General features: G+C 45.0%; 5 protein-coding genes across 6 annotated transcripts; 2 read left to right on the top strand and 3 right to left on the bottom strand.

Moving 5' to 3' along the window:
• Positions 1 to 1204: 1204 nt before the first annotated feature.
• LOC114793741 (C-factor-like) lies at positions 1205 to 3212 on the top strand. 2 transcript variants are annotated; one of them, XR_003750271.1, is made up of 6 exons: positions 1205 to 1412; positions 1492 to 1546; positions 1638 to 1825; positions 1974 to 2135; positions 2213 to 2786; positions 2910 to 3032. XR_003750271.1 is itself a non-coding variant. In XM_028985874.1 (6 exons), the coding sequence occupies exons 1-6, from the start codon at positions 1269 to 1271 to the stop codon at positions 3021 to 3023; spliced, it is 774 nt and encodes a 257-aa protein (XP_028841707.1). In that variant the 5' UTR covers positions 1205 to 1268; the 3' UTR covers positions 3024 to 3212. The 2 variants fall into 2 exon arrangements, 1 of the variants encoding a protein (XP_028841707.1); XM_028985874.1 differs by having other exon boundaries at positions 2213 to 2323; positions 2910 to 3212.
• Positions 3213 to 6973: 3761 nt separating this feature from the next.
• On the top strand, positions 6974 to 8492 carry LOC114793740 (C-factor-like). The gene is made up of 6 exons (XM_028985873.1): positions 6974 to 7169; positions 7254 to 7308; positions 7500 to 7687; positions 7785 to 7946; positions 8015 to 8125; positions 8290 to 8492. Exons 1-6 carry the CDS (start codon positions 7026 to 7028, stop codon positions 8401 to 8403), a joined length of 774 nt encoding a protein of 257 aa, XP_028841706.1. The 5' UTR covers positions 6974 to 7025; the 3' UTR covers positions 8404 to 8492.
• Positions 8493 to 8540: 48 nt separating this feature from the next.
• LOC114793739 (tripartite motif-containing protein 35-like) lies at positions 8541 to 11210 on the bottom strand. The gene is made up of 6 exons (XM_028985872.1): positions 10559 to 11210; positions 9950 to 10045; positions 9620 to 9850; positions 9518 to 9540; positions 9320 to 9438; positions 8541 to 9220 (listed from the first exon to the last, which is right to left on the bottom strand). The coding sequence occupies exons 1-6, from the start codon at positions 11093 to 11095 to the stop codon at positions 8658 to 8660; spliced, it is 1569 nt and encodes a 522-aa protein (XP_028841705.1). The 5' UTR covers positions 11096 to 11210; the 3' UTR covers positions 8541 to 8657.
• A 1155-nt stretch (positions 11211 to 12365) lies between these two features.
• gipc1 (GIPC PDZ domain containing family, member 1) lies at positions 12366 to 17500 on the bottom strand. Its single transcript, XM_028986487.1, has 7 exons — positions 16984 to 17500; positions 16096 to 16567; positions 15340 to 15525; positions 15067 to 15247; positions 14719 to 14828; positions 14531 to 14612; positions 12366 to 14054 (listed from the first exon to the last, which is right to left on the bottom strand). Exons 2-7 carry the CDS (start codon positions 16399 to 16401, stop codon positions 13903 to 13905), a joined length of 1017 nt encoding a protein of 338 aa, XP_028842320.1. The 5' UTR covers positions 16402 to 16567; positions 16984 to 17500; the 3' UTR covers positions 12366 to 13902.
• A 1372-nt stretch (positions 17501 to 18872) lies between these two features.
• LOC114793991 (dnaJ homolog subfamily B member 1-like) lies at positions 18873 to 21775 on the bottom strand. Its single transcript, XM_028986220.1, has 3 exons — positions 21202 to 21775; positions 19586 to 20151; positions 18873 to 19338 (listed from the first exon to the last, which is right to left on the bottom strand). The coding sequence occupies exons 1-3, from the start codon at positions 21410 to 21412 to the stop codon at positions 19108 to 19110; spliced, it is 1008 nt and encodes a 335-aa protein (XP_028842053.1). The 5' UTR covers positions 21413 to 21775; the 3' UTR covers positions 18873 to 19107.
• Positions 21776 to 23301: the final 1526 nt, after the last annotated feature.

Genomic DNA, 23301 nt, shown 5'->3' with positions numbered 1-23301 from the left:
GGCTTTTTATGATAAAGATTAAAATGCAATTGCAAACAAAAAGATTGTATTAAGTCAGCTGCAGAATGTGTCGTGATGCAATGTTAAGATAATCCATGCATAAGCAAAACAGTAGCTCACTTGTTCACAGCTGCAGCTGCATATAGTTATATAAATACATATGTATATAAGAACATACACTCATTCAAATAAAAAAATCTCACAGATACAATTTTCAAATGTATCAAACCAAATGCAGTGCACTTAATGCACATTTAAACTCATATAATATTAGCAACATTACAAACTAACATTGCCTTCAAGTGAATATATTCTAATATAGTGAGTTTGGTGAGTTTGCCAAATGCATATAGCAGTAAATGCTATAATTAGGTGAATTTAATTGACGTGCCATCTTTGCTCACTGATGTTTCATGTGTGTGTGTGTGTGTGTGTGTGTGTGTGTGTGTGTGTATGGACTTTGATCCTCCAGAGAAAATGTATGCTATAAGTCATTCATAACAAATGGTCTTTCTGTCCTTAAGAATTTAATTAATGCCGATTATTTACAGTCAGAGTCATGCTTTTAGATCAAAGCTAAAGGAACAAAGGGTGATTATCATGACTCTGGTGAAGAGCTGCTTCAGATCCAGAAGCAGCAATGTATAATGTTTTTAAGAAGATATATTTTTTAATTGCACAAAGAATTAGCAAAGTTAGAATCCACATATGGGATGCTCCATTGACACATTAATTCTTAATTATCACCATTTTGCAGGGGGAAGACTTAAAAATGAGCGGCTGCTGTCCTAAAACATATTTACACATGTGACAAGCTCTGTACACATAGAATTGTGTTATTTACATTGTGCTGAATACTCTGTTAATGTACCGTTGCCATGGGGAACGAGCATTTTCAGCCAATTGTTTTGCTTTATTAGACCTCCACTTCCCAATTCTCAATTTGCCAGTTTTGTTTACTTTTCTGCAAAATGTTCAATTCAGTTTTTTTCCTGAGGATGGAAGCTTACAAATGGTCTCATTATCTCCCCGCCGGTCTGGATTTGTTTATATTCCCCTCCAGTCCACACCAGCCATGTCTTTATAACCCCCTTCCTCACCATCCTCACCTCCAGGCTTCTCGTCCAGCATTCAACACTCCCACCCTGCTCAAGAACCCTGTCCCACGTGGCCATGGGCAGGGCTAGGGTGCAGGACAAAAATGCAGCGGCACAAAGCTGCGCAAACCACTGTGAGAGGAGAGCGACGGAGGTTCACAATTCTACGACATGGCAGCAAAGGCGTGCAACATCCTGATCACCGGGGCCAATCGGGGCCTGGGTCTGGAAATGGTGAAGCAGCTGGTCGCTAAATCCTGTTCCGGCTGCCAAATCTTTGCTGGCTGCCGTGACCCAGACAGCGCCAAGTCTCAGGTGAGACAAAGTAGAGCAAAGTTGCACCTCTGGATTGCCAGCAACCAAATGCTTAGAACGTGTGTAATTCTGTACACAGGACCTGCGTGAACTTGCAAAGAAACACCCGAGTTTGATCCGTATTGTAAAAGTAGGTGAGCACGTTTTCATTTGCAATTTTTTACTTTATCTGCTTACTTGCGTGATTAAACCTGGAAACGTTTCTAATGACACTGCTTCAATTAGACACCAGCAACATGCAGAGCGTTGCAGACTGTGCCAAAAAGGTAGGCCCACTCCTCGGAAAGGGTGGACTCACCCTGCTGGTGAATAATGCTGGAGTGATGCCCCACAACAACATGAAGACCATCACGGCAAAGGAAATGCAAGATATCTTTAGCACAAATCTTCTGGGACCCATGATGATGACCAAGGTAAAGCAGCATGAATATTTGCATAAAGTGCAACTTTAGCCTTCATACTGGCTGGTTTCTCAAATATCAAAAGAGTCACTTATTTCATCCTTCTCTCAGTTAATCCACCATCCTCCTCATCTGTCTCATTTCTTTCTGTCCAAATCAGGAGTTCCTGCCGTATCTGCAAATCGCAGCCAAGTCCAGTGGGAAACCAGGCATGTCCTGCAGCAAAGCGGCCGTGGTCAATGTCTCCACAGTAGGAGCTTCCATGGCTAAAGCCCATGAGATGTTTGAGTTGTTCAATGTAGTCGGCTATCGAATCAGCAAGGTACTGAGATTTTTTTCCCCCACCCATTTAAGAGCCTACATCCACTCAATGTTCACTTATTCTACCCACCTTCACAGGCAGGTCTGAACATGATGACTGTCTGCAATGCACTGGAGTTTAAGGAGGATGGGATCCTGTTCGTGGCGCTGCATCCAGGATGGGTGCGGACTGACTTGGGAGGACATGATGTAAGTGGCATCTGAAAACAGAGGTGGAATAATTTGAACATAATTCCAACAGTCAAAACCTATTGTTTTGGGCATCTGTGATACATTAGTAATTATATTAACACCTTTTTCTGGTTACTTTTTTAAAATTACATTTCCGAATTTATCAGGCGTCCTTATCCAGAGCGACTTGCGACCAGCAGTTACAGGGACCGTTCCACAGGAGACACTCAGGGTTAAGTGTATTGATCAGGGACACAATGGTAGTTGGGTTTGAACCTGTGAATTTTTCTCTCACCCACTAGGATATCTACCACCCTGTTACTGTAATAATATTACTGTTTGGCCACTGCACTACTCATAACTGCGGATAGTTATAATTGTTCAGCAACGCCCAACACCATCTGAGAAGCTGTTTTTAATGATAAAGATATATTCTACAGTAACACAACTAATCCCTGTGATGAGCTCCACCCCACCCTGGGTAAGTTCCCGCCCTGTGTCCACTGTCCCGGGACGGACTCTGGCAGCCTCGACCCTGAGTAATGGGACTAATCGGTTAAGGATAATGAGTGAGCAACATTTCTTATCTTCATCTTCTTCACAGGCGGCCATCAGCACAACGGAGAGCATTGAGGGGATGTTGAGAGTAATGGAGTCCCTGACTGAGAAGCAGAATGGGGCATATCTGGACTACAATGGACAAGTCTTGCCGTTTTAAATCTAGAGGACAAGCACTTCAACAATTCATACAGACAGCACTTTTGTGATTTTTGTATCCTGCTTGAATATTCCACCAACTTGTTTTCTAGGCAATGATTCAGTGATTAGACATTTATGTGGAATATATTTTCATATATTCTACATTTTATTCTGATTTTATTCACAGATGCAAATCTTCTTTACCAAAATAAATGTACATGTTTTAATAATCTAAGATTCTGTTTTTATTACACCACGCTCAAGCATCATTTTGACAAGCTTAGAGACTCTCACCTCACCTATATCACAACCCTGATACATTGTAGCTCTCTTTAGCAGCCCTTTCAGGCTGGGTGTCTGGTCCGGCTGTGGCCATGTATTTCCCATTACAGTGAGATATGGCCCAGAATCCACCCTCAAGGCAGCCTGTTATCTTCTTGTTCTTCTGATCCACCACCCACTCCTTTAGGCTAAAACAGCTGGTAACTATACCATGTCCAGACCACCACATTTTTACCACACACCATCTCGGTCTCGGAAGCTAACAAGGCTTGGGCATGGTTAGTACTTTGATGGGAGACTGCCTGGGAATACCAGGTGCTGTAAGCTTTAACTGTCAGTGGTGGCCTAGCGGCTAAGGAAGCGGCCACGTAATCAGAAGGTTGACGGTTCGAATCCCGATCCGCCAAGGTGCCACGGAGGTGCCACTGAGCAAAGCACCGTCCCCACACACTGCTCCCTGGGCGCCTGTCATGGCTGCCCACTGCTCACTCAGGGTGATGGGTTAAATGCAGAGGACAAATTTCACTATGTGCACCGTGTGCTGTGTATCACATGTGACAATCACTTCACTTCACTTAAATAAAGAGCTTCTATCAGCATGTCCTCCAACAAAGTACACAGCCAGGATTCATGGAGTGTAACCGCCAGCTGGCATCATAGCACTGTCTTGTTTGGCCTTATTCTGTGTTCAACATTATCCTAATTTGCCCGCCATTCTCCAGTGCCGCTTGTAAATCATGTACATAACCTTGTATGTCTCTGCTGTTTACTTTCAGATTAGACTTTGCCTGAGTTTTATTTCATTTGTGTTCTCAGCCCTTGTGCCATTTTGAGTTGTTTGTAATAAGTTTCTTGTAAAAAATCCAATATGTCGTGCACTTGTGCCTCGTGCTTTAACTACAGCAAAAGTTTCTGTAACCAAACCACATTAGACGTTTAGTGGCTTTCCTTTCCTGTACACATTTTATTATTCGTCACACCTTCGCCTTCCTCATAGCACAGTTTTCTTATATTGTGAGGTGATATAATAAAGTGAATTTGTAGTGATATGGTTCTGTTCCTGCTTCACTTTTAAAATGGTGTTAATGAAACAGAATGGTGCTTTTTTTTGTGATTGCAACTTAAAAGGGGGTGAAACCCAAACAATGCTGTGAAGAACTTTGTAGCGACAGCATTAGATTGTGATCAGTGCAGGAATTAGACATGCACTGAGATGTGTTAATATTTTCTTACATCTTGTAAGTGAAGGACATTATCTCATTTTAATGCATACAAGAGAGACAGTGAGTTATTTGCCCCTGATTTTATACTCCACATGGACCAGAATCAACCCTCAGCACATCCTGTAATGTTCCTGTAACATCTAGCATGACTAAACTCTGTCCTATCCTAAGTGGCCAATAGGCAGAACAACATGCACAAGTCTCAGGTGAGACTTCTTTCATGCTCTGAATGAATACACTTCTGCATACACAGGATCTGTGTGATCTGGCAAAAAGGTGACCCACATTGTTCTTCTGATCCCTCTAGTTTCTATTCCTGTGTATATATAGTGGTAATAATTAAATCTGCAACACTGACGAGGCTGTTGTATGGTTGGTGCTGCTCTTATCAGACACCAGTAGGCAGCATTGCAGACCATGCCAGCTTGGCCTGCTCCTCGGAAAGACTGGACTCAACATACAGCTGAATAATGCTGGGGTGGCACTCCAGACCAACATGAAGGATACCACTGTCAAGGAAGTACTTAGGCAGGAATGGTGGATCAAGGACACATCGGCTGTGAGATGTGTGTTTAAACAGGCTAAGTGCTGATATTGAATGAAGAATGATTCATAGATTTCATGTTCAGAATGAAGCAAGGGAGTGGTTCCCTACTCTATAGGTGGAGTAAACAGCATCAGGCTGCTGTGCCCCTCTAATATCAAAGTGATCTACGCTTTCCTCCTCCTCTCAAACAACTGCCCACCTCATCGCTTCCTCACCACACAGGAGTTTCTGCCCTATCTGCAAGTAGCAGCCAAGGCCTGTGGGAAATTAGGCTACAAAGCTGCCGTTATCAATATATTCTCAACAGCAGGTTCCATCAGTAAAGCCAAAGAATTGATGTGTGACGTGTTCCCCATCATCCCCAATCGTATGAGCAAGGTATTGAGGAGAATCACCCAGTTGAGGGCAATACTGCCCCTTATCACACCACAGTGTACTGCATCTGCCCATCTTCTCAGGGTATCTGAACATGAGGACCGTCTGCAACAATCTGGACTTAGGACAATAGGATTCTCTTTGTGGCTCTGCATCCAAGACAAGTACAGAATGACATGGGAGGCAAGCAAGTAAGTAAATTTTATGTTTTTTTTATATTTTGCATAAGCATTGTCCAGTGCTTGGCTATGCAAATTAATTAATACTTATTATCTGTCTTTCTGTCACCCCAATGAATAAAATAAAAGTTATTAAAAGTAATTATTTTAATAATTCCAAGCCAAATTCAGCTATGAGAGAATTTGCAGTGATATTGTTAAGTCTGTGCTTGGGGCCCAGGCTGAAATGAATGCAGTAGAGAGTGTTGAGAAGATGCTGAGAGTAATGGAGTCTCTCACTGAGCAGCAGAATGGCACTTTCCTGGACTACAGAGGAGAGGTTGTGCCATTTTGAACACAAAGAACAACATACCACAGATCATACCACAAAGGACAAGAATGAGCATTGTGTTTTTTACTTCTTAATTGTTTCGTTCATTTGTTGATTCTCCATTAAGCAGTACATGTAATTAAACATGTTTGGCCACATTTTCCACTTTCATGTTTTTAAGTCAAAGTGATGGTCATTGTGGAACACAACGAAATGTGTCCTCTGCTTTTAACCAATAACCATGGCAGTGGGCAGCCACGAAAGGCGCCCGGGGAGCAGTACGTGGGGAGGGCACCTTGCTGTGGCACCTTGGTGGTGTGATATTTGAACCCTTTGGTTTTGAGTCCGCATCCTATCTTGCCAAGCAACCACTGCTGCTGTGCAATTAATGCACATTTATATTTATATTCTTTGGAATCAAAATGTATATGACTATAATTTATGATTTTCATTTAACACACAGCAACACACAAAATCATCGGTGACTGTACCAAAGACAAAGTCTTCAGGTGTTGCTGTTCCACACAGCCACTTTCACAGGACAGATCTTCTGTGGCGTAGTATTGTTATTGTTGGTGTTAGCTCCATGACACAAGAATGGGAACATGGTGAACATGAGGTAGACGATTGTGTAGATGGGCAGGTTGGAGAAGCTCACCCGACTTCAGTCAAAGTCCATTCCCACCATTCCACCCCTTCAAATTGAACAAGGGAAAGTTTATTTTTTGTACTTTCCATTTCAGTGGGATCCAGAACCCTCCCTTGGGGTATTGCTCTCTCAATGGGCTTAGTTCCGGTTCAATTCTTGTCACCTATCTCCACCTCCCTTCCCAGGGCCTGGGACACAACACAAACACAAAGTGTTCAAATAGTTCTGTTGGTTAGGTTAAACCAGAATGCTGGTTAGGTTAAAATATGTCCCATCTGAAAGAGAACCTATTGGGTCCAATCCAACCAGAGCTATAAAAAATTAACTCCTCCCACACATCAACACCACACCAAAAAAGCACACACAACTCAGCGCAAAGTCCACAGTTCTAACGTGAGTGCGGCAGTATAAAAAGAGAGAATGATAGAAGAGAAGAGACGCTGACTGAGCTACACCATGGAAGCAAAAGCATGCAACATTCTGATCACAGGAGCCAATCGAGGCCTGGGCCTGGAAATGGTGAGGCAGCTGGCAGCTAAGTCATGTCCCGGTTGTCAAATTTTTGCTGGCTGTCGTGACCCGGGCGCCCCCAAGTCTCAGGTGAGTATCCGGCAGGAGGGACTAACTAGACCCTTTCTGAATCTGATCTTGTTTAGAATGTGTGACATGCACTTTTGCACACAGGATCTGCGTGAACTGGCAAAGAAGCATCCTGGTTTGATTCATGTTGTACAGATAGGTGTGCATTACATTACATTCAACTGCCACTCTTACCCGGTGCAAATTACAGTCCTCTATGGTGCTAGAGCAACTTGTTTTTTATGTGTTTTGCTTAGTGCCACAATCTTAAGAGTTTTTTTTTCTCCTGCTGATTGAACGGAAAATGATTGAATGACTAATTGTACTGACTGTTGGCGCTGCTCCTATCAGATATCAGTGATCTGCGCAGCATTACAGATTGTGCCAAAAAGGTTGGGCCACTCCTAGGAAAGGGTGGACTCAACATGCTGGTGAATAATGCTGGTGTGGCACACCTCGTCAGCATGAAGGATATCACGGCCAAGGATATGGAGGAGTCTTTCAAGACCAATCTTTTGGGACCCATGATGATGACCAAGGTAAAATTCCTGCTGGTTTGCCAAATATCAGAAGGGCCTCTTCTTCCCCTCCTTCGGCCAGTAAACCTTCCTCATCCTCCTCTGTATTATCTATCAGGAGTTTCTTCCTTATCTGCAAGTAGCGGCCAAAGCCTGTGGGAAACCAGGCATGTCATGCAGTAAAGCTGCCGTGATCAACATATCCACAGTTGGGGGGTCCATGGCCAAATCCCATGAGATGTTTGACATGTTTCCCGTCATACCCTACCGCATCAGCAAGGTACTGAGGCATTCAGAAATCCAAGTCCGCTACGGTGTTCTGAAAAATAACTGTAACCTTCATCACAGGCAGGTCTGAACATGCTGACCGTCTGCAACGCTCTGGAGTTTAAGGAAGACGGGATCCTGTTCGTGGCTCTGCATCCAGGATGGGTTCAGACTGACATGGGAGGCAAAAACGTTAGTAGCACAAAACGTGTTGAAATAGAGGGAAAACTATCTATCTGCATAACAATTTATCAAATGCAATTAAGCACAATTTCTCTAGTTAATTGTTGAATTTTTCGCAGGGTAGTTCTAGACAACTTTCCAGTGATCTTGTTTTGCTTCTGTTTGGATCCTAGGCGGACCTTAGTGCACAGGAGAGTGTTCAGGGGATGCTGAGAGTGATGAAGTCTCTCACTGAGAAGCAGAATGGAGCTTTCCTGGACTACAGAGGAGACGTTATGCCATTTTGAATGTAAAGGACCACAGATCGTACTGTTAACAATGAGCATTACCTTTAATTTGCCTGGTAATTCAATAAAAATTAAAACACATAATTAAACACTTGGGTCATTTTATTGATAAAACTTTCAAAGTGAAATGCATCGGAATATTGACAGGATTGTCTTTGGCACAAATAAAATAAATATTATTATTATTACTAGACAAACTTAACATGAATAGACAAAATTATGCTCATTTTCTGTGAGTACAATGATAGCAAAAGTCACCAGGTGGCGCTATTCCAAACTGCCACTTTCACAGGACAGATCTTCAGTGGCCCAGAATTGTTTCCGTTGATGTTAGCTCCGGGACAGAAGAAAGGGAACATCGTTTCGGTGAACTTGTGGTCAGAAAACGTGTAGATGGGCGTCATGTCCACCGGGTTTGAGAAGCTCACCTGACCTAAATCACAGTCCAGCTGCACCCTCACCCTCTCTAGCGGCCCCTGCAGGCTCAGCTTGGTCCGGGGGCTGGTCATGGCCATGTATTCTCCGTCACTGTGGGATATGGTCCAGAATCCACCCTTGGGGCAGCCAGTGATCTTGCTTTTCCTCTCGATGGTCTCGTTAACCACGCCCAGCACCCAGTCACTTTTGTCGCCAACCTCCACCTCCCAGGCGTGGCGGCCTTCTGTGAAGCCCTCCGAGCCCAGCACAAACACAAAGTGGTCAAAACGTTCTGGGTTGTCCGGCAGCTGCTGCCTGGCCCCAGTATTGGTCACACTGGTCAGGTCCCGGCTGAGTGAGAGCCAGCAGTAGGCTGTGTTCGGATCCAGGGTCACAGGAGCTGCAAAAAACCAATAACATGCAGCCATTTGCTTCTCAAAGAACGTGGCGAGACAGAGAAGCCAAATTGTCTTTATTCATTCAACGCTGGCAAACTCACTGTATTCCACAATGGCCTGCATCTTCTCCCAGACCCTGTACTTCAGAGAACCAACGTGCTTGGCGACACTGATGAGTGCTCCTGGAACCTTCTCTGGATTTGTCTGTTTAATGTGGCCTCTGCAGCAGTGATAGTTTGGTTCGTAAGTGCTGTGTGTGGATTGGTGCAGGCAATAACGTTCCGAAGAAACACACTCACCTCTTGGCTGTATTCTTGAAGTTCTGAAATTGGGGGACAGTATTTCCATATTAAACGTACTGAATCCCACTTCATATTGAAATGAGACGAGGTGGTACGTACCTGGAGGAAAGTCATGTCGTTGGACGCAATCTCATTTTCAATGGCAATGATGGCGTGGGAGAGCGTCAGAATGTCCAGCGTGATGCAGTCGGTTCTCTTCTTCGTGACCTGCCTCTTCTGCTCCTCTTCCTCCTGAAGCAGGGCCAGCCTTGCTGCTTCCTCCTTCTGCAGAAACTGATGGAGCTCCGCAAACTGGTCCTTGATCTGCCTCTCCGTATCCTGCTTTTGATTCTGTCGACAAAGGTTAATCGTTTATGTGCAGAATTATGTGCATACAGAGTTTATGTGCTTATTCTAATACATATAACACAATCCAAACTCTGCACGTACCTTGATGTGTACAGTAATGTCATCAAACTCCTGCTTGGCCGCATAGAGCTGCTGCAGGCTCTGTTTCAGAGGGACCAGGTCCTTCCTGAGTCCCTCCTTAATGTAAGCAAATAATCATAATAAATTGTTATCGAAGTAGAATTATACATTTTATTATTATGTAATAATCCTCAAATTTTGTTGCAATTACAGCCTGGCAGACCTGGGGCGTTTTAGATTAATATTTTGTGGTGAATCTAATAATTGATTAAGATGACAGAAGAGAACACTTCTACTCGATTGTTCCTCTTTACATGTATGCAGATATTTCATTATTAACGATCATTTACAACATGAACAAGGTCTGGACTGGATTTGACGGACAAAATCTCTCTCAAAAACGACAACATATGTACATGACCCTAAACCCTTAGCTGCAAAGCTGTAACTGGGTTTGTTATTTACAGTAGTAAATGTAGCCTGCTGTTGCCAAAATACAATCGCAAGACAGCTCCCTGCCAGTCTAAACGGCCAACAAATACTTCATGGCAACCTACTGATCTATTGCATTAAAATCTCTTTCTAACACTAGAATACCGACATGAGTCGTTCAAAGGTTGTCACTCTCACCTTGAGCTCCTGAGCTGCCTCCTCCAGCGGGCAGATGCTGTGGCCCTGGTGTTTTCTGGACGTCTGGCACACGCAGCACAGCAGCTCGGCGTCATCCTCGCAGTACAGCTTGACGGATTCCCCGTGAGCGGGGCAGCATTCCTCCGTCTTGCCGCCCACTGCTCCACAGCCCGAGCTTTCTGCGGCCACCGGGGTCCTGCCACCCTGCTCCTTCTGTAGGGCATCGCAGACGTTCTTGAGGGCCAGGCTCACCGGGGGCTCGGTCAGGGAGCACTTCCTGCGGCAGACCGGACACTCACGCCTGGTGGCCTTCTTGTTCCAGATCTGATGCAGGCAGGTCTTGCAGAAGCTGTGGCTGCACTTGAGCACCACAGGGTCGGAGAAGATCTCACAGCAGACAGGACAGGACAGCTCATCCTCCATGGCTGTCCTGGAGTGCGAGGAAAGCGCCCGGGGTCGCAGAGCCAAGCTGAATATGGGATTCAGCTGGCCAGTGGACCTCCCAGGCTGGGAGGCAGCCCTTGGGCGTAATGGCATAGCAAGTGGCGATAGATTGTCTTGGAGTACAAAGACTTCTTCTGGACTCGTTCAAAATCAGCCCCGGATGTCCGTGCGGTTCTGCAAAAGTCGCTTCTGGCTTCTACAACGCAGTTACGTGGTCCTAGAGAAACAGGGCCAAATGACATCAGGACTTCTAAAAACACTCCCCCTGGTCACCTGACCATCGGGGGTTTCCAGGAGACTTGAACCTTATACATGCAGGTCCAGTTTAACTTTCAGGGAAAGGGAAGGTTCTGGTGACCCGCCACCATCCCGATGTGTTTGCTGTAAACAGGATTATTTTGGCGACTCAGAGCAGCTTTGTTTATTCCGTCACAGTGAGATCCATCATAATCTATCATCACACATTTACTAGCTGAAACCTTGGTTAACACTGGTGAAGCTTTGACCAGCTACTTGAGTTGGTGAATTTTTTTAGCGCCATTTTAGGCTAATGATCCATGGAGAGGACAGGGCCGACTGGGAAAAGGGCAACTTTTCGCTGTAAAAGACACAGCAGTAAAGACGGGTTAACATTCGCACGGGGTCCTTTGTAGTTTTTGAAATTTGACAAAACTGAGAAGGTGCTGCATTTATACATAAAAATGAATTGAATTTGCCTACTTTGCTTTGTGAGTGTGCGCCCTCTACAGGTGGACAGGAGGCCATGAAAATGACACCCAACTGAAAATAATCACTACATTTCTCCTTGGGAGGAAGTCGAAACAATGTAGAGGGTCTATTAATGGAGGATTTGAATAAACTGGATGAGGGTTTAAAGGAAACTTTGATATTTTTCTGGATATCATGGTATGCCTTAGCTTTTTTTTTTTTTTACAAACAGCCAATCACATAGCCTCATGGTGTGACGCGCCATGTTGTTTTTGACGCAATGACCTGTCATTGGTACAATTTGCGTTGTTTATTGTTGCAACTTAAGCACTAAACACAATTTTCCTCTGAGGGAATTTTTCCAAATTAGCATCAGTCCTATTGGTTCATAAATAAAATATATATCCCCCCGACCTAAGATGGATTATATGTTACCTTTGAAATAAAAGCTGGAATAAATACTCTTAGCTTGTCTTCATTTATTTTTGCACTTGTACTGTAAGACAACGGATAATGCCCAGGTCATCTTTTTATGATTGTGTTTCCTCACTCTCACCGACAAGAAGATTTTAGAAATCATTTCCATTATGATTACTGCCAAAGTCATATTGAAATGTAAAAAAAAAAAAGTACAAGCAGTCTGGGAACACATGACATTTCAATGTTATGATGTTTATTGTGTAGTGTTCAGCTAACATCAGCATCAAGGAATGACAAAAATATTTCATAAGTATACAATAAATTGATACAGTGTGTATTATATAGAGATAATGTTACTGTAGTGTATATAAAAAGGAACTTATTACTCTCCCTGTAAAAGAAACAGATCACTTACAGCAGAAATTCTGGTTTGGTTGGTGACAGTTACGTAATAAATGAGATTGCACAGGGGAAAAAAGTATCAAGTATCAGCCCTGTTTGGTCTATTTTAATGCATGGCATGGTATGATTGGAAGGGAAATAGTCAAGAGTACTAGATTGTTCTTCTATTATTTATATTTTAAAAATAGTGAAAGTAGACTGTTGAATGAGCTTGTCTTGTTTACCAGCATAAGAACTGTGGTTGCACCAACCACACATAATCTACACAATTCATTCATTGGTCTTTGCCTTTTGATTCCAGATCTGTAAGCTTGTACAAGAAAAAAAAGGAATGAAAAGACACAGGTGTAATAAAAAAAAAAAAACCTGTGAGCACAGTGTATAAGAGGCATATATAACCCTTTTCACCATTTCTGTTATTTAATGTCCTATACACTCACACATCATTATCTGTCAAATTACTGAAATGTTATAGTTACAGATTGAATTAAGTGCAAACTGATGAAAACAGAAACCTGTGTTCTGATTCAACTTTACAGTGACTTGTCTAATACTGTCATTTTTTTTATCACTGGTCATTGTTTGCAGGTAACAGGCTTCCATTGAGTGCAAAGCCACGACTGAGACATATCTGTAATACTGTTTCAATACTGACGCTTCAGTTTGGCATTATGGAGCCGTCTGTGGTCCCCAAGATGAGATCAGTCATTGCTTTCCACTTCATCAGGAATGTTGGAGTGGCCATGCAACGAAGTGGGGAGTCAAGGAAGACCAACAGAACCCCCATTGCTACCTACCCTTCCCAAAGTTAGCATCACTTTCAAAAGCAAATGCACAGCAACGACAACAAAAACATGCTCTTAAAAAAAAAAAAAAAAGATCCAAAAGCAGCACTGCTGAGTTGACTTGCTCTCCGCCCAGCAGAGCTGACCCGTGCCGAAGCCGGGCAGGAAGCGTGAGGGTCTCTGCAGGGCTGTCAACACAGCACCATGCCACACAGTGCAAAGGAAAGGTCACAGTTTAGAAGTACGTCAGCGCCGCGGGGCGCGCCACACCTCGCAGTGCATGAAGTTTCCCACTTGCACACGTCACCCAATCATCTCAAACAAACACACACACACAAACGCGTCGGATAATGTCGGTGCGACAGGTTGGGATTTGTTACTTTAACACAGTGGATGGAAGTGGTTTAGTCCTGAAGTCCTTTCTTCCTCCCGCAATGTGACGCGAGTCTCTAGGACAACCTCCCAATCGAGTATATTCCCAGCAGAGTGTGTTAACAGACACAGAAAAGTACAAATCAACACAGAAAAGGGTACTACAGAGATCTTCCTGTACTTCTGCACTACGTAGACTGGACAGGCTGATCCTTACACCCGACCAACCTTCGCATCGCCAATAGCACCCCAGACATCAAAAACAAATTCATCTGGGAAGGCAAAGTCTCCGAGAGTCTCGTCCAGGGCCTCTGCAAACTCGTCCGGGTTCTTTTTGTCCTTCCCCAACTCGACCATCGTGGCTGCTGTCGGTGAAAACAAGAGACCGACAGGAATTCAACAATCTTAGACCAACACTTGCCGATAACAGCAGCAGAACAATTATTCACATCCTTTTATGTCTACACTTAATCAATCATCCAAACAACACATAACGTCACTTGTCTGGTGTAAGCAGTCATCCTATCGAAAGTTAGGTCTGTTTTGCCTGTTAGTGTGGTGGACAGTGCAAGATTTATTTGGAAATATATTCATTATAACATTTATATATTTCTCTGGTATATATGAATGAGAATATATGTGTGTGGAAGACCCTCAGACCAACACTAAGGTGAATTTTTTTTCTTCTTTTTTTATTGGAATGATGCCAATTAAAAAAATGAAACATTCTAATAATAACGGATTTCTAAGGCTAGGACCCAATCTCACAACGATTTCATAGACACAAGCTCATTGAGAACGTTCTCCCCAGTTAAACAGGTCCTCAGCAACACCACCTTACCAAGCTCACTGTCTCTGATCCCCATGTAGTTCTCCAGGAGGTCATCGACTTTCTCAATGGCCTTTTCCTCAAACGCAGAAGGCTGAAGGTGACAAAAAAAAAAAAAAAAAAAAACCCAGCAACAATCGTTTAATGCACAGAACCTCTACTCTAATACAAAACTGAGAGCCAAGATCATATCCGCTCACCAGTTCCTCAACGGTGGCCGGCCCCTTGGACCTCAAACGCAACGTGCCCCTGCCCGTGCCAAGCTGGGCTCCCGAGCCGGACCTGCCACCAGAGCGCTGACTGATCATGTCTGAAGGAAGGAAGGGAGATAACCTTACACAACGTCTTACTTTCACCACAAACCTGACAGGCAGAAGAGAAACAGGGTTCAATAATTATCATCAATGGTCCTGCCCAAGTCCGAAAACATTGTTTCCACAGTTACTCATAAGTGAATGATGCTCTTTGAACACTGATTAATCAATGTCAGACAAAGACGGGTGTTTTTTTTTATTTTTTTATAATAAAAAATTTATTAAAAAACTTACCAAATGCTTTCAAAGGTTCCACCAGTTTCAGGTAGAAATTCTTTCCCTTCGGCAGCTCCTTCAACATCTTGGCAACTTCGTAGTGTCGACAGCCAATGAGAACATGGCCGTTGATGGACTCGATCATATCCCCCACATTAACGACCTGGATTTGGTGGATAATGCTCCCCTCCCTAATTCTCTAGTTTTTAAAAGTGTAACAATATTGATCATTTGAATTGAAACGGTACTTCTCTGAACGTGCTGAACTGCGGTGCTGTGATTCATGCTGACCTTGATAAAGGCGTAGCCAGCTCCATTGTCAGTTATAGTGAGGCCCAGCGCATCCTCTCCCTTGAAGACTTCCACTTCCTTCCTCTGGCCCTTAACATGGGCAAAAATAAAGTCCTCCAGCCCAATCTGTCCCCCCAGGAGCTTGTCCATGTCCACCTTGTGCGTATTCAATGTGCAGAACATGACCTAAAACCGAAATAAAGGCAGCAATACATCACCTGCACAGGTGGCATCAGCTGCTGGATAAGAAAAAAATTTCCACTGAAGCTAGAAAAAGCGACTGGCCGAGACCAATCATAGGAATTGACGTTAGTTTTGAAGCACACATTACAAATCTGTAAATCAAAATTGCGTAATAAACTTGGAAGAGTGGGACATCGCGTCACAACTAGTGAACTGGTGTACTGAGTGCACTCAGCAGTGACTAAAAATTCCCTCTTCACAGGGTCTCCGATCCCAACCGAATCTGTTCTCCTTTGTTGTCCCTGGCTGGTGGAACGACTTGCCCTGCTCCATTCGACTAGCCGAGACTACCACCACCTTTAATAAACTTTTGAAAACCTACTTGTTTAATAAAGTATTTCAAACAAGTCTAACACTAACACACACAAAAAATTGATCTAGCACTTAAAAATTCCCTAACATGTTCTATTCTTGACAAGTTAGGCCTTATCAGGGCTCTTAGTTTTTTGACTCACAATCTATGGTGTCTTCTTGTAAGTCGCTTTGGATAAAAGTAAAGTAAAGTATTCTCACCTCAGCAGGAGGTATTCCAAACGCCTCCCCGATTTTGCCATACAGCTCCCGCACGTTGCTGAAACCCTCTATGCGTCCGGTGGGACTCCCGTGGGCCAGCTGAGTGTGGAAAATCAGGCGAGGCCGTAGGCCGGTGGGCGGGGGCGGCAAGCCCTCCTGGCCAGCGGCCTCCACGTGTCCGTGTCCGAGCCCGACTCCATCCAAGCCGTCGAGCCCGGCCACGTTCAGGCCAGCCCGCACCGGCTCGGCCTCCTCGTTCTCCACGAGTGGAGACGGCTTCTTTCTCCTCCCCAGTCCCAGCGGCATGACGGCTTCTCGCGTTGACCTCTCTCGCGGACCTGTGGCAGAGCTGGGATGGGCTCTGGATCAGGGTCAGCAGTCTGGAGCTCGGCCTTTCAGTATTGACGCGTCCAGCTGTGCTGTTCTGGGATCAGTGGTGCCACATTTCTCCGGTTTTTCCCTCTTTTTATGCCTAAAACGTTCAGCCGTGGCATGCAGAACGCAGTGACAAACAACGACAACAAAAACAACTAATTAATTTCTCATAATGTGTTGAAATACCACGTCACATGCCAATTCCAAAAACTGAAGTTACGGGAGGACGGCGGGCTGTGAGCTGCTGCGAAAGTTAACTCACGACGTAACGCACCGATTTGGTTAGCACAGCGAGGTACACGGGGATCGACGGCCATTAGAAATATATAACGAACGAGCACATTTTAAAATCACTGCCAAGGACGTCGGACCGACACGCCGTCTGGGTCGCGCCTTTTGTCTTGGCCGCCAGCCACAGCTGTTCAGAGGGGAAACGTTAGCATTAGCCGGCTAGCTAGGTAGCGGTTAGCGACACCGCTGGAAGAAATTCGCAGAGGGGCCACGGGACCTTACCGAGTGGACGGCCGGTAGTGACCGACCCCGCGTCCTGGCCATGGCCGGAGGGGAAACAGTCGACACCATTATTATTATTATTATTATTATTTAAAAAAATAAATAATTAAAAAAAAGATCTCGTGTCCGCTGGGGCCGATGTGAAGGTATGAGAAACGGGCGAGGGCGGAGCGCGTCGGCCGCTTCGGTCTAGGGTCTCTCTCTCATGGTTATTATTTCGGCAGCGCCCGCACCCAACTGGAACTCTGCTGCCGCCTGGCGGCGCCACTGCGCCAAGCATGGGATACATCCTCACGCTGTCTGTCGTAGATGCGTTAAAAATAAAACACGTACTAAATGTAATTTTATTCTTGTACTATTCTGAAGTGTTACGATTATCAGCGCATGTCTTATATTTAATGTGTATTTGTAATCTATTTAATGAACAGTCGTTTGCAAACAGTGCTGAAATCGAACTACAGTCATTTACAGTCATTGACAATTTTGCAGGAATCTCAGTTTTTTATAGGTTCAGTTGGCCGAGATTTGTGTCGCAATAGTGGCATCTTCTGGTGGGAAATACAAATAGAGCTGGGTGTTATCAGCGTAAGAGTGATAAGAGAAGCCATGTGATTGGATGATGTGAACAAGTGAGTGTATATTGAGAATAGAAGGGGGCCAAGGACAGAATCTTGTGGAACCCCTGTGGTTACCCAAGAGAGGACAGATGTCTCACCTCCCCATGATACCTTGAAAGACCCGTAGTGAAGATAAGAGGTGAACCAATTTAGTACGGTTCCTGTAACTCCTAAATCTGAGAGTGTGGTGAGAAGAATTTCATGATTAACTGTGTAGAAGGCAGCAGATAGATCAAGTAGGACAGATGATCTGCGGGCAGCTCTTGCAGCATGAAGGTCATCCATCATTGCCAGGAGGGAGGTTTCAGTTTAATGTCCTTTCCTGAAACCAGACTGAAAAGGGTCGAGAAGATCATGTTCGTGGAGAAATGAAGAAAGTTGAGCCAGGACTGCCCTTTCAAGGATTTTTGAAAGAAAAGGAAGGTTGGAGACTGGGCGGTAGCTAATGTGGGTTTTTTGAGCATGGGAGCAATGACAGCCTGTTAGAAAGCAGTGGGAAATGTTCCCGTTGTGAGTGAGAAATTTAATATTGTCAGAAAACCACAGAATTTGTTGACATTTTTGCAGATTTATGAACAAAAGAAAAAGTGAAACATCACGTGGTCCCGAGTAATGGATGTTTGGAACAGGGGCTTGCTGCGTCCACTCCACGCGTCGACACGTGGCTTCTTCTCAACAGGGACGTTGCCGCAAGGTTGTCACACGGTTCCCCCTCTAGTGCGGGTCTTCGTGTGGAACCGCGTCCGTCCAAATGCCGCTGGGTTGCTTTTCGACGGTAGTCAATCATGACAGGAACTTTTTCCATCCGCGTTAGCCAGACGAAATATAAAGGCGTTTTTTTTTTTTTTTACTGCTGTACTCTTTGTTCTGTGCTTATGTGTGCTCGTTATTGGTGGAACGCGATGCTTTTCCTGAAATGCATTATGGGATATGCCACACGACATTCCTACGGATTAGTTTCCGGCGCTAAGCGCTACTTTTTGAGCCCGCGTTTGTGCCGCGCTGACGTCACACTTACCGGGCAGGGGAGACCACGTGACCAAGCGCGGCGAATCTCCCGAATGTGGGAATCTCGGCTGCATCATCTCCAGGGCAGTGGGGATTTAACTTCAGCAGATTTATTTTTTCTTTGATGTGGATGTGAAAAGGTTAAGTGTGTTTGTCGTGGACCACTTTTCCACTATCACCACACAATGTTGTCTGTTGTTATATATACATACTTTTAAACGTGGACATATCTATAGGCCTGACAGATGCTGAGGTGTCACCAAAGTGGTAAGATGGGTCAGATTTAATCTTTAAAAAAATATTCACAGTCAAGTGAAAGTGCATTTAGTTCGTGATTACAAACTGAGAAATTAAAAACATTTTCTTCATTTTGAAGAAAACAAGTGCTTCTTCACATGGAAGAAAGCGACCACAAAGCAGGATGCAGCTATTGTCTGTAGTTCCCCCCTGATCTAAGAAAACAGCACGACATTAGGGCAGTAGGACGCGATACTGCTGTTCACGGTGGGAGAATCTGGCTGAGGGCTTCACGTGTGCTCTGCCCCAGCTTGTCTGGGAATTTCACCAGGAACTCGACCAGCATGTCTCCCCTCTTCTCAGGGAACTTGGAGAAAGGCAGCCCCTCCCCGACAATGCGCTTCTTCGTCCCGGGTTTAATCACATCGCGGGAGCTGACCGTGACCGCCCTCCCGTCCAGTGTGGGAACGTTGACTGTGCAGCCGCACAGTGCCTGGAAGGGGAAAAAATGTTAATCCACTCTCCAGCCTATTCAATAAGGTACACTCATTATCTGTCAAATTCATAATAGGCAGTACTGCTCATATAAATGACGACAATATGGAAATATTGTCACATAGCACTGACGATGGGTATTTCTAGTAAGGTGGCCAGAGAGGTTCTGCAGTTCTATGGCACTTTGAATTCCTCCATACATGCATGCGGCGTATCAGAGAGACATGAAATGATCAGGAACTTACATCCCTAAGTGATATTTTTGCAGAAAAGATGATGTCAGAGCCATCCCTGCGGAAGACGGGGTGCACTTTGTCCTTCACTACGAACACAATATCAGCTGGGATGTTAGTGGGCGTCTCGTCCCCCTCTTTGGGAAAGGTGATCTTGGTCCCCTCCTTCCAGCCACGCCTGATGTCCACAGTCAGGATCTTGTCCTCGTTGCGCACAGTGCTACCATCGACGTTGAGGCGCTTCCGAGAGATCTTCATTCTTTTGGTGCACCCAGAGAACACCTCCTCTAAACTCACTTTCAGTTCGTGAACGACTGGAGGGTCCTTCTTTCTACTGTGGCCTCCTCCAGGCCTGGATTTAAAGGACCTCTGAAAACCACCCATTCCCCCCATACCGAAGGCAGCAAATGGGTCATCCACGTCCATATCATCATCACCTCCACCGCCGTGTGAAAAGAAATGGTCGAAAGGACTGTTGCCGCCAAAGAATTCTGCAAACATGGCATGTGGGTCACCGTGGAAGCTGTAGTTGAATTGGTGTCCGCCGGGGTTACTGCCACCCATGGGTTGCTTCAGTCCTGTAGAGAATAAAACAAAACTCTCAGACAACACGGTCTACTCTCTAGATCACATTTTTTAATCAGATTTATTGAAGATACTAGTCAGCTGTGCTGGTTTCCGTCTGCAGAATAGGGTGCTGGACAGAGGGAGAGCTCGCCTATTGGGTGCTGACAACATCCATGTTTGTAAAAAAAGACTTATCTTGATGACCTTAGACCAAATGATTAGGATGGTAAGCGCATACCAATATTCTCCTTCCAGAGCGACTTACAACCAGTAGTGACAGGGACAGTCCCCCTGGAGACAGTCAGGGACACAATGGGGTGGGGTTTGAACCTGTGACTTTGTGGTCTTCATCTACGAGTGTCTCACCCACTAGGATACCTACCACCCTGTTACTGTAATATTATTACTGTTTGGCTATTGAACTACGCATAACTAAGGAAAAAAGTTATAATTGTTCAGCAACGCCCAACACCACCTGAGAAGCTGGTTCACAGGCTACTACCACCCCACTGGCAGCAATGGTCATCCCTTATGAGCTGGCCAGGTTGGTGCATAATTCAGTGTAGTGAGTGGTGTCAGAAAACTCAACGTTCATGTGCGCCGTTTGACGTGACTGCTTTGCCGGACGAGTCGAATGTACGAGCTGGAACCGTAAACAGGACAGAAACTTCCAGATCGTGTTGCCAGGTCCACCCTTTTGACGCGTAACTCAAATTTGCTGCAAACGCTTTAACGTTCTACGTCGCAGTAACATTCTACGTCGAAATAAAACTGTTTGTTGAAGTATAAAGACTATGAGTAGTTCTCGTGCAACCAAAGAAACCAATGAGAAAATGGTTTTAACAATAACGGAGCTTAAACGACAAATATCTGGCAACACACAGCACAGCCAACTGCATGTTAAAGAGCTTCAAAAAAAAAAACTCCGTCTTCTGCCGAGTCGGCTCCTCACGCGTTACGACGAAGGGCGCATTAAATAGTAATGACAACTCGCAGGTTGTGAATCGAATGGCGGACGCAGTCATGAATAAAGGTCGCCTGCCAGAGCACACGGGCGTCACCTTCTTCTCCACATCGGTCGTAAACGTCCCTTCTCTTCGAGTCGCTGAGCACGTCGTATGCCTCCGCGATGTCTTTAAACTTCTCCTCGGCCCCCGCCGACTTGTTTTTGTCCGGATGGTAGCGCAGAGCCTGCTTTCTGTACGCCTTCTTGATCTCGTCCTCCGAGGCGCCTTTCTGGATCCCCAGCACCTTATAGTAATCTTTGCCCATCCTAACACGCCGCTGGCCGTTTATTTAACACGGAACTGCGGCGGCGCGTTAACCTGCCTTCACGTCATAGATCGGCAAGCGCCATTTTTTTACAGTAAGCTAAGCAATATAGAATAAATTCTACAACAACAGCTGCCAGTTATCTGCCCAGTCCAGCCTGTAAAGTATACCGAACAGGTATCCCGTCCTGTAACACCATCACGTCGTCCTCTGGGCTCCCCCCAAAAAACGTACGTTTAGTAAAATCCTAAAAAGTAAAACGATAAACGATGTAGAGCCGAGGTTGTCTCGGTTGCACATCGCTACGTAACCCCCGTACAGAAACTTCCAGAGAGCGTCTTCCACTGCTACGCGCGGCGAGCCGCGAACGCCGCTCCCGGAGCGGTGTGGCGCCGCCTGGCGGCTGGGAGGCTTAGCGGCGTTTCTCCCCTTTTCGAGGACGAAGGTACAGTACAGGAAAAAATGTTTTCATTCATAGTTTTGATGTCTTCAGTGAGAATCTACCAATGTAAATGGTCATGAGAATAATAAAAACACATTGAATGAGAAGGTGTGGCCTGTACCGTATTTCATGCGAGCGTGGCTGGTTCACCTGGATGTTTTTGTGCAAACGTGCAACAGTGTTGAAGTTTGATGTACGAGTGGGATTTTTGGGGGATTTTTGTGTGCTGGATGTCCAGGTTGAACTGGAAGAAATAGGCATGCAGGGACAAACACTGTCACAGACCAATCAGAATTTGTTGTTTCTGCCCTGTTGCTCTCGTTGTCATTTGGCCCTTGTTGTCTCCTGCTTGGGGGGGTCGCCACAGTGCAACAAAGACACAAGGGGAGGACCCTGAACAAATGGTTTGGCAAAGGCCATTTGACAAAGATATGGAGATCAAAGAGGTGGTGAACCTCTACGCAGGACAAAGCTGCAGAAACATCGTCACCCTGCAGAATGTCCCATTTACATTGCTTATAAGAAGCGAGGGTTACAGGAATATGCTGCTTTAATATATGACAGCATTCCTCTTTCTACTGCTCTTCACCTCCTACAGAATGTCTGCAGGACAGTTGCGTGGAATTTCAGGCAGCTGAGTAATTGTTTGAGACATTAGTTGCTCATTTACAGCTTGAATTACATTCACTATTAATGGCCTCAAATGCCCTGTCCTGTTCAGACACAATGGCAGAAATGTTACATTTACATTTACAGCATTTATCAGACGTCTGTATACAGAGCAACTTACAATCGGTTGTTACACAGACAGTCCCCCATCCTGGAGACACTCAGGGTTAAGTGTCTCGCTCAGGGATGAAGGGTTTGAAGTGGGGTTTGAACCTGGATCACCTGGCTACTACCACCACATTGGCAGCAATAGTCATTCCTTATGAGCTGACCAGGTTGGTGCATGGTGGTAATTCAGCGTAGTGAGTGGTGTCAGAAAACTCAACGTTCATGTGCACCCTTTGACGTGACTGTGCTTTGCCGGGCGCTATCAGCAGTGAGCCGGAACCGTAAACAGGACAGAGCATCGTACATAGTCATTGAGTCACTATTGGTTTCTCTTGTCATTAATTGCACTGTCACGTGCCTCCTACACGTTTTGCTTGTCTTGCATTACACAAAAGTCACACCATAGTTCCAAACAAATCACCTGTTAAAATCTTCTTGCACACAACTGGGCAGGTTCCCCACATGCTGCCGTGTTGTGGTTCCAGGAACAGATTCTCTGGGGTTTGGTTACCAATCAAACACCTTGAAATCTCCAAGCTATCCTTGAACAATGTTACCGTGTAGCGCCGCGTATTGATGTTGAAATCAGGTGGAACAACTGGGTAGGCGGTATATTGTAAGCAACCAGGACCCAAGCTTCCCCAGAAGAACATTGTCCAGTGCAAATTAT

The sequence above is a fragment of the Denticeps clupeoides genome, chromosome 7, assembly GCF_900700375.1.
Source record: "Denticeps clupeoides chromosome 7, fDenClu1.1, whole genome shotgun sequence".
Classification (NCBI taxonomy): domain Eukaryota; kingdom Metazoa; phylum Chordata; class Actinopteri; order Clupeiformes; family Denticipitidae; genus Denticeps; species Denticeps clupeoides.
The sequence above is the reverse complement of the archived record's forward strand: the minus strand, read 5'-3'. Positions and strand labels throughout refer to the sequence as shown.

Coding starts and splice junctions, on each gene's coding strand:
- LOC114793741 (XM_028985874.1), top strand. CDS start 1,269: ATGGCAGCAAAGGCGTGCAACATCCTGATCACCGGGGCCAATCGGGGC. Junction 1,413..1,491: donor CAGACAGCGCCAAGTCTCAG/GTGAGACAAAGT, acceptor TTCTGTACACAG/GACCTGCGTGAACTTGCAAA. Junction 1,547..1,637: donor GATCCGTATTGTAAAAGTAG/GTGAGCACGTTT, acceptor TGCTTCAATTAG/ACACCAGCAACATGCAGAGC.
- LOC114793740 (XM_028985873.1), top strand. CDS start 7,026: ATGGAAGCAAAAGCATGCAACATTCTGATCACAGGAGCCAATCGAGGC. Junction 7,309..7,499: donor GATTCATGTTGTACAGATAG/GTGTGCATTACA, acceptor TGCTCCTATCAG/ATATCAGTGATCTGCGCAGC. Junction 7,947..8,014: donor TACCCTACCGCATCAGCAAG/GTACTGAGGCAT, acceptor CCTTCATCACAG/GCAGGTCTGAACATGCTGAC.
- LOC114793739 (XM_028985872.1), bottom strand. CDS start 11,095: ATGCCATTACGCCCAAGGGCTGCCTCCCAGCCTGGGAGGTCCACTGGC. Junction 9,851..9,949: donor ACATTACTGTACACATCAAG/GTACGTGCAGAG, acceptor CTTTGTCGACAG/AATCAAAAGCAGGATACGGA. Junction 9,439..9,517: donor TTCAAGAATACAGCCAAGAG/GTGAGTGTGTTT, acceptor TCACTGCTGCAG/AGGCCACATTAAACAGACAA.
- gipc1 (XM_028986487.1), bottom strand. CDS start 16,401: ATGCCGCTGGGACTGGGGAGGAGAAAGAAGCCGTCTCCACTCGTGGAG. Junction 15,526..16,095: donor TTGGAATACCTCCTGCTGAG/GTGAGAATACTT, acceptor TTTCGGTTTTAG/GTCATGTTCTGCACATTGAA. Junction 14,829..15,066: donor GGAACCTTTGAAAGCATTTG/GTAAGTTTTTTA, acceptor TCCTTCCTTCAG/ACATGATCAGTCAGCGCTCT.
- LOC114793991 (XM_028986220.1), bottom strand. CDS start 21,412: ATGGGCAAAGATTACTATAAGGTGCTGGGGATCCAGAAAGGCGCCTCG. Junction 20,152..21,201: donor CGACCGATGTGGAGAAGAAG/GTGACGCCCGTG, acceptor TATTCTCTACAG/GACTGAAGCAACCCATGGGT. Junction 19,339..19,585: donor CAAAAATATCACTTAGGGAT/GTAAGTTCCTGA, acceptor TTCCCCTTCCAG/GCACTGTGCGGCTGCACAGT.